Source organism: Trichoderma virens (assembly GCF_000170995.1).
Source record: "Trichoderma virens Gv29-8 chromosome Unknown TRIVIscaffold_87, whole genome shotgun sequence".
NCBI classification, from domain to species: Eukaryota; Fungi; Ascomycota; class Sordariomycetes; order Hypocreales; family Hypocreaceae; genus Trichoderma; species Trichoderma virens.
Window position 1 is genome coordinate 604,389 of NW_014013662.1, and position 13,200 is coordinate 617,588.

Genomic DNA, 13,200 nt, shown 5'->3' on the forward strand with positions numbered 1-13,200 from the left:
GAGGCGTGCGTAACAGCTGGGAGCTCAAATGCGGTCGAGGCTGAGGGAGACCAAGTTTGCTTTGTGAAGCATCACCAAAGCTGAGAGGAAGGTCGGTTTTGGCGGGGTTGGTGCGCACAGGCTGAAACTCTGGGCGACCCCAGGCTGCTTCAGGCTCGGCCATTAGTGCCTGGCCCCTAACTTTAGCGCTAGCGGTGGCTGGTCCAGAGCCGCGGGGCGATGAGGTCACTAGGACGCTGCGCTGAAGGATTCATCTTTATTCCCTTTAGCGACTCCAAGGGTCTCGGAGCTCGATATGGAATCATGCCACCCACTCTTTGAGTGGTGGTTCAGTGAAAATGCCAGGGGGCATGGATACAGGCATGTACGGGCATGTACGGGCATGTATGGGCATGGTCAACATCACACGACCATGCTGCAACTTGATTTGTTTCCTCCAACCACATCTATACCCATCTATGGAGTATTATTCGTATTATTCGTCTCTTTTTGCAGCTCTCATAAGCCATCTTCACCTCCATTCCCCCTGAGATACTTCTCCACATCCACCCGTCCATACAGCTCAGCCTGCAGCCTCTCCCCCTTTCTTCTCTCCTTGTCCGCCAGTGCTCGCATTTCCTTGCCTGTCAGAGCCCGAGGCTTCTCTTTCACTTCCTGCTTGGGCTGCGCACGGGTAGCTCCAAGCCCCAGCGTATCCTCTTTCCGGGTCGCCTTGATCGGGAACCGGGTGCCCTCGCCGTCTCGGCCCAGGCCAAGACGGGAATCGGGGTCCCAGCCCTGAGACTCCAGGGCTCGCAAACCCATGCGCGATCGATCTAGTGCAGATGGAGGATGGGAGTGCTCCAGGCTGACTTGATGGGCAAGCGAGGCCTCGTGTTGCTGCAGCGTCGTTGTGATGGGGAGAGAGCAGACGGGACATATTGGCGGTTCCAACTCTTTTTCAGTAGCATCCTCCTTTTGGTTGTCCTTTTCATCGCTGGTGACTTCTAGTTTAGATGAAGATTCCCTAGAGCTACTGCCCAAGACTATGCTGGCGTAGACATCTCCGATAGACGCAGTCTCTTTGCCCAGGTTCTTGATCGTGTTGCTTGCGTCGGCATCTGTGGCTTTGACAAACTCAATCTTCTTGCGCTTCAGCCCAGCGCCAAACGGGCGTTTGTGATGCAGCGGAATATCCTCATCGTCTGAGCCATCCCTCTCACGCCGCATGACCGTGTAATCGAGAAAAGAGGGGAAAGGAGATCAACTATGTGACCTTAATACTGTATTGCAACATGATCAAGTTTACAGTTGTGAGTTGAAGTTAGGCAACACTAAAAGCTCCGTAGCAAGATATGTGATTATGTAAGGCACGCAATTGTCATGGAGAAAGCTGCCGCCACCAAATATTGGGGAAGCTCTTCTTGAATTTGTTCATTATGATTAGTTCTATTAGATGCATGTCTAATTATTTGGTACCGCTTTTAACGCAGAATGCAGAAATTCTATGTATACAAAATACGTGCATTAATTCCATCTGTGTTAGGGAGACAGATAAGCTCCAAGTCTGTATCAAATGTCAGCAAAATGGTGTCCATACGAGTTATCGACAGATACGGGTTCAGATTCAGACTCACCCGATTATCACATAGCATGCACACATTAATCCGCCCTTCAGGCCACTGGATCGCAGCGGGCCACTCACTCCCTCACCAAGAATCAAAAAGTTCACCAACAGAACCGATCCAAACAGAGTGGCAATCTCAAAGAGATTGAATGTCAGCATCAGCGGACGGTCCATGATCCAGCCCGCAATGACCGTCAAAGGAGTCACGCAAAGCGCAATTTGGATAGATGAGCCAACTGAAACTGCCAGCGCAAGTCCCATGTTGTCTCTGGCAGCGACAACAACCACAGTTGCGTATTCGGCGACGTTGCCGACGATGGGCATGATGATGAGACCAATCAGAGACTCGGAAAGATGACCCTGGCGAATCACATCGTCGATGGCGCTGGCCAGAAACTCGGCCGAGACGGACATGAAGGTCGAGGTCAGGATGAGCATCACATAGGAGATGATGCGATCCGTCCTGGCTCCGAACGAGACATGTTTCGGTTTGGCAACAATGCGGTCGAGATTGACGTGGCTGTCTCGGAGGATCTGCCTCGTCGTAAGATAGGGCGCCATCAGCTCTGTCCGGTCTCCTCCCTCTGATGTCTCGCTCATCGCTCCCCTGCTTGAGCCAAGCGATAGCGAGCGAGCCCGCGTCTTGCCTCGTCGAGACGATTGGAGAAGACTTTCACTGGGTTCTTCCTTGGGCTCTCCATTCTCTAGGTAGTCCTCATTGTCCAATCCACTGTCGGCAGGATCCAATCCGTCCAAGCTGTCCCGCTCGCCCTCCTTGAGAGGCGCATGTTCCGATGTAGGGCTGACGTCGACAAATCGAACGGTTCGGGGAGCGGCTTGAGAGCCATTTAGCGCATCTGAAGAGAGGGGCATGGGCCGCAGAGGGACGTGGTCGTGGTCGAATAGCGTGGCATCGTCGTTTTCTTCATCGTGGGGTATGGCTTCGACGTCGTGGGGTGGGGTTCGAGACTTGATTTCGTGGAAGAAGTATAGGATGTAAATGAGCAGAATCATGACGGCAGATATCCTGCTCATCTTGAGACTCATGCTCTCGGCGCCCTCGGTTCCTTTGAAGGTGTGGTCGAAAGCAGTCTATATAAGGTATCAGCACGTGTACTCTGGCATAGCAGCAGGCGAGAGCGGCGATAGCTTACAGGCATAAGAAAGGTAAAGACCGATACAAAGAGAAGGGATCCGAGAAGTTGCGTGCCAGCAGCATCGTGCATAAACTCCTGGTCAGGAAGCTTTGTTGTAAGAAGCGCAGACCCGAGAATCAGAAGCAAGTTTACAAGGATAGATCCGAGAATAGACGCCTGGACGACGCGGATCTGGTCATTCTTAAGGGCAACACTGGTCGAGTTAGTATCGCGGGTAATGTATAATGGCAGGCCGGATCGCCGGCATCGTTGTTGCTCGCGTGAGGTTGGTTCGACTTACATACTATAAGCAGATGACTCAGGTTAGCATGGAGGGGCAATGACGGAGGAAGCTGGAACATATCAAGCTTCAACGAAGAGAACAACAAAGGTGTTCGACTCACAATAAGATCAGCTCGACGAGGTTGCCGAGGCTGATGTTGAGAATAGCGCCAACCGTGTCGCCGGCATCGCTGGCAATCTTCTCCGTGACATCCGTAAGTAGGGAAGATAAAGGCACAATAGCGAGAGCGTTGAAGATGAAGATGAGGGTAGAATTGATGTTGACAAAATAGGCCACATAGCCGATGGGCACAAAGACAAGCAAAAGGTTAAGCCATGAAGTGCACAAGACCGATCGCACAATATCCACAATCAGAGCCATCTAGGTATCGGACCAGGCTCTGCCGCTCCAGCCAGGCCGCGGGTCTTGTCGAGAATCAAAAGATACGAATTATTCGTACTACCAGACTTTATCTACGTCGGGTCGTACAAGGTGGGCTGTGGGAAGCAGGCAGGGAGCACGTGTGGAATCTGTCTGTACCTTGGAATGGACGTGAAATGAAATAATGAAGTAAATGTCGTGGTGTGGTGTTTAACAAGGGAAGAGAAGAAGAAAAGAAAAAAGAGCGAAAAATGGTCAAACTGCGTCAGGCGCACGCGACCGCTTGTGGGAAGCAGAAGCGGCGAATCTCACGATGAAGAGGGATAGCAAGACTGGGGGCAGGCCATCGTCATGCCGGCGAAGAAGAAGAAGAAGCTGGTCATATGCATAGGGGGCAAACGGGAAAAAAAGAAGAGGAAACAGGGGCTAAATGAAGCCCAAGACAGAGGCCCACCCTTTGAACGGGGATCCGGGACCTGGCGCCACTTATTCGGGGGAGCCAAAGTTGCAGGGTAAGAATATCAGTGGTCTGGTCTGGTGGCATCGTGAGGTTTCGGGTTTTCGGGGGAGAAGCAGCAGAGGGCAGGCAAAACAAATCTCTCACGCTGAGAGGCTGCTGACGGGTGAGCAATGACGAACGAGCTGATGGCATCGATGAGGAGAAAAGGCTAAATAAAAATAAAAGGCGCAAGTAGCGAGGACGGCGAAGAGAAGAGAGAAAATTAGGGAGAGGCGCGCTTCATTTCGTTGAGTGTTTCTGATGAGACTACTGCAACTTTCAGCGGCTAGTTGGTGAATGAGGCTCCAGTCCCGGCATTGCAGCTGTGAGACTAGCTGGAAACGGGCAAAGTTGCAAGTCAGCGCATTGTTGCCGTCAATCTACTCCGTACAAGTTGCTGCAAACCCCCGTTACAGGGCTGCGGGATGAAGAAGTAGTAGTAGGGGGTGTGTATGCGTACGTGCCTACCGGAACAGGATGACGACGATGCACCGTAGCTGAGAGGTAGTTGAGTTTTGAACGATGATGATGCATCAAGCCTTCAATTGGTCCTTTTGGAGGGATTGATCGATAGCTTCCTCTTTGGGATACTGCTCAATTCGTCTCCAGAGAGAGAACAAGCTCAGTCATGACGAAATGGACTGAGCCATATACCTACATGCATGGAACTATGCTTCATAAACTCTCAAGGCGATCTGACATGTTAATCACAAAAGGGTATCGGTGCGGCCTCCCGTGGCGTTTAGCCAAATGCAAGCCGGTGGATGTGAACATACATGTGCCTACGGGTAGAGAGGGTGTAAAAAAAGCCGCTCCATGTCCTTTGCATGCCATTACGTGGGCGATGGGGTCTGCCAATCTTAGCGGCGTCGAAATCCCCCGACTGCAATATTTGATGCGAAATGGCTGCCGATTCATCCTGATTCTAAATATCTTGGCGCCGCAGTTTAGCGGTGACGACCGGCGATGCGCATAAGGCATTGGCGGAGAACCGGTGTGCTGAAGAAGCCCGGGGTTGCGAGCACTTTTTGGTGTTTCCGTTCGTGCTGTACGGAGGCTGGACAAGAGATGAAGCCGTGCTTCTCAAACAAGAGACAACCAATTACTCAACCATCTTATACTTCTTTATTTCCTTTCTAGTCTGGCATCTAGACTATATACGAGTACCATCACGGAGGCACATCAAGTGGGAATCCGTGCACCCTTTTCAGGGGTTTTGCAGCTCTTCCCCACAGCACTGGTCTTTTCTTGGAGATCGGTCCAAGACCCTGCACTTGGGGCTGCAAGCGAGATCTCTAGCCACGTAGGTCTACCTACCCTTGAAGTAGTATTGACAATGAGCATGATGCTACGGAAGACGGAGTCCTGGTGCCGATAAATAGGCACTCAAACCCATAATATTCTATTTCTATAACGTTACTATCGTTCAAAGCAATAACTTGACGGCTCAGTAAATTTATTATATATAAATCAGGACGGAGTCGGATTTCAAGTGCGAAGGCATAACATGTTGGTTATTACTCCGTATTCTTTTCGATCTAATTGTCTTAATTAAAATCGGACGATAAGTGCGTCTGCTAGGTACATGTACATGTAAGTATTGTCCCCCAACCACAAGCGCCGAGACATGTTAAATGTACATGTAGTCAATCCTACCCTATAAGTTGGAATCTACTTCCTAACATCAACATCAGCATCACATCAACACCAGCATCACATCTAGAGAAGCAAGCAATCAAGCAAGTCATACCTGTCCGTATCGTAGTAATTTTGCCCCTTCACTCATCGTGTTGTAGGGGATCGATGCTTGTAAGACCCCTAGCCATAGAGAGGGAGGGTGACCAAATTCTCAATGGTGGTCAAAACATCGAATTACTCTTGTCAATGTATTTCTGCCCCTGCACTACGTGGCGCATCCGAAATTCGGAGCATCAGCATGAGTTTCGTAGATACAGCCAATTGAGGAATGGGGTTGTTAAGGGTGAGCGATTAAAACGTCTTGTGTAACCGATGATGTGTTGTTGCGGAGTTGAACCAATCCAACAACAACACGTATCTGCTCTGTTCGCTCTATCGCGGCTCATTCGCATTGATATATAGAAAGCTTCCCTTTCAGAGTTTTACAATAGATTCTTCGAAAGCACTTAATTTTTTTTTTCACCCAGGCCACCCATTCTTTAACATGTCTGGTGCTGAGATCATTGGCGTTGCGGCTGCTTCTGAACAATTTGCCGAAGTGTTGTTCAAGACTATCAAACTGGTCAAATCCGTGGTTGATCAGATCCAAGATGCTCCGGACCAAACGCGACGACAAATTGGACGCCTCGAAAGCTTTGTTTCTCTTAGCAAACAAATACAAAGCACAAATGCCTTGCAAACTGATGACATTCGGATGATATTAGCTCGGTGCGAAAGTCATGTAGAATCATTGCGAAGTCTTCTGCAGAAACTCGCGTTCGATCGTAATGACCCGCTAAGAGAAAAGACATGGAAAGCTATCATCAGTCTGAAAGAAGACGAAAATGTTGAGAGTCTATTTATTTCGCTGGATCAAGAGTACACCATACTCAACACCTACATCAATCTGTAAGTAAAAGACTCTTGATGTGATAATAACTCATTAATCTGTGTTGTTAGTTACAACTTGACAGCCAATAGAAGTAATGAAGCTGGAAGTGATTCGATTAAGGCTACAACCAACACCATGGCACAAGCCGTTGACTCCGGCACAGACTCTGAGAAATGTCTTCGGGCTCTCTTCATCACGGACCCCGCTATTGATCGCGCCAGACTTATCACTTCCAAAGGAGAGCTAGTATATGGCACTTGCGACTGGATTACCCAGAAGAAAGATTTTATCGAATGGAGAGCATCGGATGGTGGATTGCTCTGGGTATCAGGTGGCCCTGGGCTTGGCAAAACTATGCTTTCGATTTACCTTACGGAGTACCTCTCAAGCTGTTTTCGCTCCCACGACGATGAGGAAAGTCACTATTCAACCTATTTTTTCTGCGATGCGAAAGAAAGTACTAGAAATAACGCTGTTGCTATCCTCAGGGGACTTCTTTTCCAACTAGTGCAGCGAAAACAGGAATTTCTACAGCATATCCTTCCGACGTATCAAATTCAGAAGGATCAATTATTTGAGCAGAAATCCTTTGAAGCCCTTTGGAAATATTTCCTCAATATGGTAAACAGTCTCAGAATCTCACAAGTGACTTGCATTATTGATGGGTTGGACGAGTGTGACCCAAAATCACTAGAGCCCCTGCTCATAAAACTCAGCAAAATCACAAGCATGTCACCTCGACTGAAAATGATAATTCTAAGTCGGGAGTATCCTCAATGTATTAAACATTCATTAGGCCAATTTTCGAGAATTCGGCTAGATCCAGATGCAAAGACAGAAGTCAGTGATGGGCTAGACCAGTACATCTCGACGCGCGTTGCGGAGTTATCCAGAAGCAAGGATTACCCGGATACGCTGTCAAACTATGTTAAGGAAGTCCTCAAGGATAAATCTGCTGGTACCTATCTATGGGTCAGCTTCGTTGTTAAGGATCTGCAAACCATGGAGGTATCTGAGGTGGAAGAGAGCCTAGAACAACTTCCACAGGGACTGGATGCTCTATACCAAAGAATCCTTGAACAGATCGAACCAACCCGCCGAAGTTCAAGCTTAGAGATCCTCCGATGGTGTACATTTGCATTTCAACCACTCGAACTTGATGAACTTGCTGCAGCTCTAGGGATCCAACCAACCGAGTTCCTAGATAGAGCAACGGCCCTACGAGGAAAGCTGGCATACCTCGGCCATTTTCTAAACACAGCGAACGGCACTGTAACCTTAGTGCACCAAAGTGCTTATGATTTTTTGACAATCCCATTTTCGAACCCTAAATCCATTCCTTGGTTTTCATTATGTCAGGTTGAAGCAGAGCACTCGAAATTGGCATCGGCATGCATCGCCTATCTTCACCACGCGTATTCCAACAATACAGACGCTGAATACTCATACTTGATTGAAAAAACAATGCCCTTTTTCAGCTACGCAAGATATTATTGGGCCGATCATTTTAGCCGTTCCGGTGAGCAAGGCAACAAGGTACTAGACGAATATCCAGACTTCTTTTCTAACAAATCTGAAGTATGGAAAGCATGGACTCGAATGAGTTATTATAAAGGATTTAAACTGGAGGAGATAGCGGCTAGGCTTGGGTTGACAACTCTCATGCAGCGAATTATCAAAGAACAAGGCACTTGGCTATATTTGAAGAACAAATTCGCCAAATCAGGCAGGCTTCTTCAATTAGCCGTTCGCAATGGACACCTCCCAATTGTTGAGATGCTTACCAATAAGATGAATGTCAATGCCAGAGATGAATGCGGCAGCACGGCTCTTCACCAGGCAGCCGAGGATGGACACCTCCACATCGTCGAGATGCTCATAAAGAATAAGGCGAAAGTAAATGCTAAAGATGACGATAGAAAAACCCCTCTTTCCTTAGCCGCTATGGGAGGACACCTATCCATCGTCGAGATGCTTATTCAAAATGATGCGGGTATTCACAGCACAGATATATGTGGTAGGACGCCACTTCACATGGCAGCTGAGAATGGACACCTATCTATCGTCGAGATGCTTTTTAAAAATGATGCGGATATTCACGGCACTGATACGTCGGGTAAGACGCCACTTCACATGGCAGCCGGGGAAGGATACCTCTCTATCGTTGAGATGCTAGTTAAAAATGATGCGAATATTCACAGCACAGATATATTGGGTAAGACTCCACTTCATGAAGCTGCATACCGAGGGCATCTTCCTATTGTCAAGATGCTTATAAAAAGAGGAGCGCACGTTGATACCATCTGTGAGCCGTGTGGAAGCCCCCTGGGTGCCGCTATGCGACGGGGTTGGCTCGAAGTAGCCGAGTATCTGCTTACGTGCGGTGCAAGCGTCAATTCCGCAGATCCGAGATACTCTCCTTTGGCCCAGGCGATTCCTTCTGGGAGACCCGAGCTAGTGAAGCTGCTGCTTGAACGAGGGGCCGACCATCGCATCCACGATGGCGACGGATTGACGCCGGTGGGGGAGGAGCTTTGCGCCTGTCCCGCAGTATTGATGCCATTCTTGGAGCTTTGGGCTCAGCGTGGTTGCACTGCGCCTGCTCAGTTTCGGGAAAAGGTTGGTTTTGGGAAAACCTCAGCTCTCCACATGGCATGCAGAGGTCGAAATCTGCCTGCAATGCACTTTCTTTTAGACCCAAAATGGAGCCTTGATTTGAATTGTCGGGACGAGGATGGAAACACACCTCTCCACTTGGCGGCTGAGGAGGGCCACCTCGATGCTGTCGATCTACTCTTGACGCAACCCAGCATTGACCCCAAATTGGTGAATAAACGGGGGTTCAGCTCATTGCAAATGGCACTCCTATACCTTCAAACAGCCGTTGCAAGGCGCATGCTGAAGGAACCCAATATCTCGCTGCCAGAGGCCGACGAAAACTGCACATGGAGTGCAATACACCTCGTTATTCAAAGAGATAGTTCGACATATTGGACAGCCAAGAGAGAAATCAAGAAAATGTTACAGTTTCTTATTAAAGAAATTGGGGTTGATCCGCAATCTCGAACGCCTAAAGCGGAGAACCTTTATGATAAGTTGCATACGGAAGATTTCTGCAATGAGACGCCTTTGTCTCTCGCTATACGACGAGGCTGTGTATCAGCTGTGAAATATTTGCTAGCTCAATGCAACATTGACCCTAATGCCCCCTGCAGAGGTTGTGATGGCGCAAGTCCTCTGCATGTCGCTGCGCAGAGTTTAAACACGGTCCTTGTCAGACTCCTCATCGCATGGAAAGCTGATGTTAATTCTTTGGATAAATATCAGCAAACGCCACTCCACTCCGTGGCCAGCGGAATATCATCTTCACCTAATGATCATTCTCAGAAATTAAACATTCGAATAGGGAATATTATTATCAAACTTCTCTTGAAAGCTGGAGCGCAAACCTCTACAAAAGATATCAACGGCCGCACTCCCCGAGATTTGTTCGCTTCCGGTAGACATTTTAGGGAAGCAAGGCACATAATGGGCATTGAGCGTATGTTTGATAAGCCCTTTTGGATCGCCAAGGATTTCCTTACTTGGGCTAAGGTGTTTCGCTCTGATGAGCTGTTTTATGAGATGGAGGAGTACTTTAATGGAAGGTCGCGTATTAATGTAGAGTCGCATTCTGATGGGGAGTCGCATTCTGATGGGGAGTCGCATTCTGATGGGGAGTCGCATTCTGATGGGGAGTCGCATTCTGATGGGGAGTTTTATTCTGAAGAGGAATAGTCTTCTTGGTCAGCTATACTGTTTCTTAATGTCATCCAATGTATATTTACCTAGGCTACGGTCCACCTTATGATTTAGACAGTTCTGATATATCAAAAGTTCACAAACCCCTACGATCCTGCACCTTTAGTGACGCCTCTATGCACTACCTCATGCTTTTGGTTTACTAAACATTGGTTTTCTTTCAGTGCTTCTGATTGCAGCTTCTCAATATAATCGGTTGTCAATGTTAAATTTCGATTACCTATTTGTTCTTGAGATCTTATGGCAGCTACCTACCTACTGCCTGTTATGAGTTCTTAGGTAATTTATGTGTTTTATTGCCACTCTTACATATTGAAAGTTTGGAATTACTTCTAGCATTGTACTTGTGCTGCCTGTTTAACATCATACCAAAAGGGGCCGAGTTGGCACGATGATAACCAATATGGGTGCTGGGAGACTAGAAACTGGATAAGAATGCATATAGGGTCAAACTAGGCTTCGTGGCCTGAACAATACGATATAGAAGAGAGGCTGTCCCTTTATTGAATGGGCTCAGAGATAAATGCTGTTCTTATTGTATAGCTATCTGTGGATAATTCACTACTTGTTCGCTTCTTTGGCCACATCACTCTTCAATATCAGTGCTCCGTGAGTCCTGACAATGACGAGTAAGCAATGGTAGTTAATAACGTGAACATTCTCATTGATTTTATGAGAACTATATCCTAATTATTGCCTGTGTTCTATCCCCAGCCTATCTGCGGAAACTTGTCTACAAACCCATGCTCATGCTCCCGATTTCTTCATCCGAGTTCTCGACGCCGAAATATTGTAAGATTCCTTCCGCTGCCCGGACGCCCCCATTCGAAGATAAGCACAATTCATCCATCATGTCAGTTTTATCGAAGACAACTTGAACTAGGCCTAAAAACCGTGGCTCTAATCCCTCTGTATTGTCTTTTGAAGGGCAGGGAAGCTTTTGTACGGCCACGAAAACGTTGTCCTTGGCATCGATATCAGTCATATCTTGAAAGTCGTCTTGGTGCAGGTCTTTCTGCTGCGAAGAGTTCCAGGCGCGAATGATTTTGCAGCTTGGTCGGAATATCGTGCAGCCATTGGTTGTTTCTGGTATATTGGCCAAATGAATCGCTACACACCTTGCGGGCTTACATTTCCTCTTCTTGAAGACGACAACTACACCATATAACTCGTTTTGTATGTCGTCGCCGTTTGGTGTCTCGCTTCCATCACCCGTAGTGTCAATTCTCCTTTTTCGTGGTATCTTTCGTGGCATCACAAGAGGTAGTAGTGGTGGTTTATGGGCAGACCAAGATGTCTCATATGCCTCAGTTTCGCTGGGATATATACCTAATAAACGATAGTCCCCCGTGCCTCTAGGAAAACACACCAAAAAAGGACTGCCAGCCAAGCGGGGCTGCCAACGGGGAGCATTCACCGTAGTTGCATAGGGGTTTTTGATCAGTATACTCTCGTGTATGTCCATGGATACAATGTCAACATGCTGGACGACGTCAAGTAGCGAAGCCGGATCGGTGGCCGTTACTTGTTCGCCATGCTCTTCATCTTCACTAGCTTGCGCAACTTGCATAAATCTATGTTTGCGGATAAGCCTCACTGGACAAAAGACCTCTGGCCACAGTAGCCGTGAATAATGTCTTAAGCCAGGGTGATCTTTCTGCATTAGAGGAATCCATATCCGCGACACCGAACGGGTAGCCTGCGTACTGCCCATGTCATACTCCCAGCAGTCCAAAACACCGAACACAAAATGCGGCACAAGTGTAGGCACAATAGGCAGCGTGATCTGTAAGCCCGTGTTTGTCAACTGAAATGGATACGAGTGAGACACTGGCGTGTAATGTTTCTGTAGCTGGGGCGAGTTGCCAATCACCACGTTGCGGGAGTCGCAAAATTCCTTTGGCGATCGCGGAAGAAAGTCGACGTACCGGAGTTGCGAGGCGAAGAAGCTGTGGTCGGGATATTTGCCAATAATCTCCCCCAGGAATCGCGTAAATGCCTCGTGACCCTCTCCATATAAAAGCGGCATCGTAATGTCAAAGAGGCCTATTAAAGAGTAGGCTTGGTCCTCGATGCGAGTTGTTGATCTACGCGAAGCCCACGAGAGACGTTGAGCAACGCTATATCCTCGAAGTGGATTAGATTTGGAGAATTTGGGCTTTAGCAAGCATGTCCATGCGATGCCGGTAATTTCAGAAATACAAAGTGCTAGGTCGGCTTTTGTCCCAATGGGTCGCCAATCTTGTGAGAAGAACTTGACTTCTGGAGGTGCAATGAGTTCCTGCAGGGTCCAACCTCTGGTAAACCACTTCGCTGCTCGAAAAGCGCTGCCCTGGTCTTCGCATTCCGCGACACTCATGTGTGGCACATCTTCAAGATAGGCATAGCATATGCGCGCCCGGCGATACCATTTGAACATGGAGTTGATGGCTTCGGAAAGCTCCGCGGAGCTGGTTTTGTCAATGCAGTTGGTGTCGACCCAAACATATTGCAGATTGTCCCTGATGGCTTCTTCGCAGGTCCACATAATCTTCTGATAGCCGGGCTTGAAGCGGCGGTTCTTGCGGTCGGCCCATTCTTGGAGGGAGATTTCGCCATCGGCCCACGTGTGGGAGAGGATGGCATATTCGGGCACATAGATGTCGAAGAACTCCTCTAGGTCGAGGGTCTGTGTGTTGATGAGACGCATGGTGAGATGAAGGGCCGAGAAGGCGTGTTGGTGAAGATGCGGAGCTCATGAGGAGGCTATGGAGGGTCCGAGTGGGCTTTGATAGGTGGGATCAGGTGGTGGCCTGAACCTGTGGGCAAATTTGCCCATATATGGGCGTGAATGAAGGGCTCATCATAGTATGTATCTGAGCTAGTTAATGATATTCAGGTGTACTTTGAAGAGGGCGAATAGCAGATGTGATACAAGTAAGACAG

The 13,200-nt window shown here is 48.2% G+C and overlaps 5 protein-coding genes across 5 annotated transcripts; 1 reads left to right on the plus strand and 4 right to left on the minus strand.

Annotated features, from left to right (window-relative positions):
* Window positions 1–409: 409 nt before the first annotated feature.
* On the minus strand, window positions 410–1,209 carry TRIVIDRAFT_182690 (uncharacterized protein; the record flags this gene model as incomplete). The annotated part of the gene is made up of 1 exon (XM_014096756.1): window positions 410–1,209. The coding sequence occupies one exon, from the start codon at window positions 1,207–1,209 to the stop codon at window positions 499–501; it is 711 nt and encodes a 236-aa protein (XP_013952231.1).
* A 403-nt stretch (window positions 1,210–1,612) lies between these two features.
* On the minus strand, window positions 1,613–3,406 carry TRIVIDRAFT_15200 (Ca2+ transporter; the record flags this gene model as incomplete). Its single annotated transcript, XM_014096539.2, has 4 exons — window positions 1,613–2,140; window positions 2,495–2,698; window positions 2,761–2,956; window positions 3,147–3,406. 4 exons carry the CDS (start codon window positions 3,404–3,406, stop codon window positions 1,613–1,615), a joined length of 1,188 nt encoding a protein of 395 aa, XP_013952014.1.
* Window positions 3,407–6,087: 2,681 nt separating this feature from the next.
* Window positions 6,088–10,251, plus strand: TRIVIDRAFT_226151 (ankyrin repeat protein; the record flags this gene model as incomplete). The annotated part of the gene is made up of 2 exons (XM_014096971.1): window positions 6,088–6,491; window positions 6,543–10,251. 2 exons carry the CDS (start codon window positions 6,088–6,090, stop codon window positions 10,249–10,251), a joined length of 4,113 nt encoding a protein of 1,370 aa, XP_013952446.1.
* A 524-nt stretch (window positions 10,252–10,775) lies between these two features.
* Window positions 10,776–11,989, minus strand: TRIVIDRAFT_67248 (uncharacterized protein; the record flags this gene model as incomplete). Its single annotated transcript, XM_014096757.1, has 4 exons — window positions 10,776–10,801; window positions 11,017–11,327; window positions 11,394–11,518; window positions 11,645–11,989. The coding sequence occupies 4 exons, from the start codon at window positions 11,987–11,989 to the stop codon at window positions 10,776–10,778; spliced, it is 807 nt and encodes a 268-aa protein (XP_013952232.1).
* Window positions 11,990–12,046: 57 nt separating this feature from the next.
* On the minus strand, window positions 12,047–12,964 carry TRIVIDRAFT_129603 (uncharacterized protein; the record flags this gene model as incomplete). Its single annotated transcript, XM_014096758.1, has 1 exon — window positions 12,047–12,964. A coding segment is annotated over one exon (918 nt), but the record flags the coding sequence as incomplete, so codon positions are not given.
* Between the last annotated feature and the right edge of the window lie 236 nt (window positions 12,965–13,200).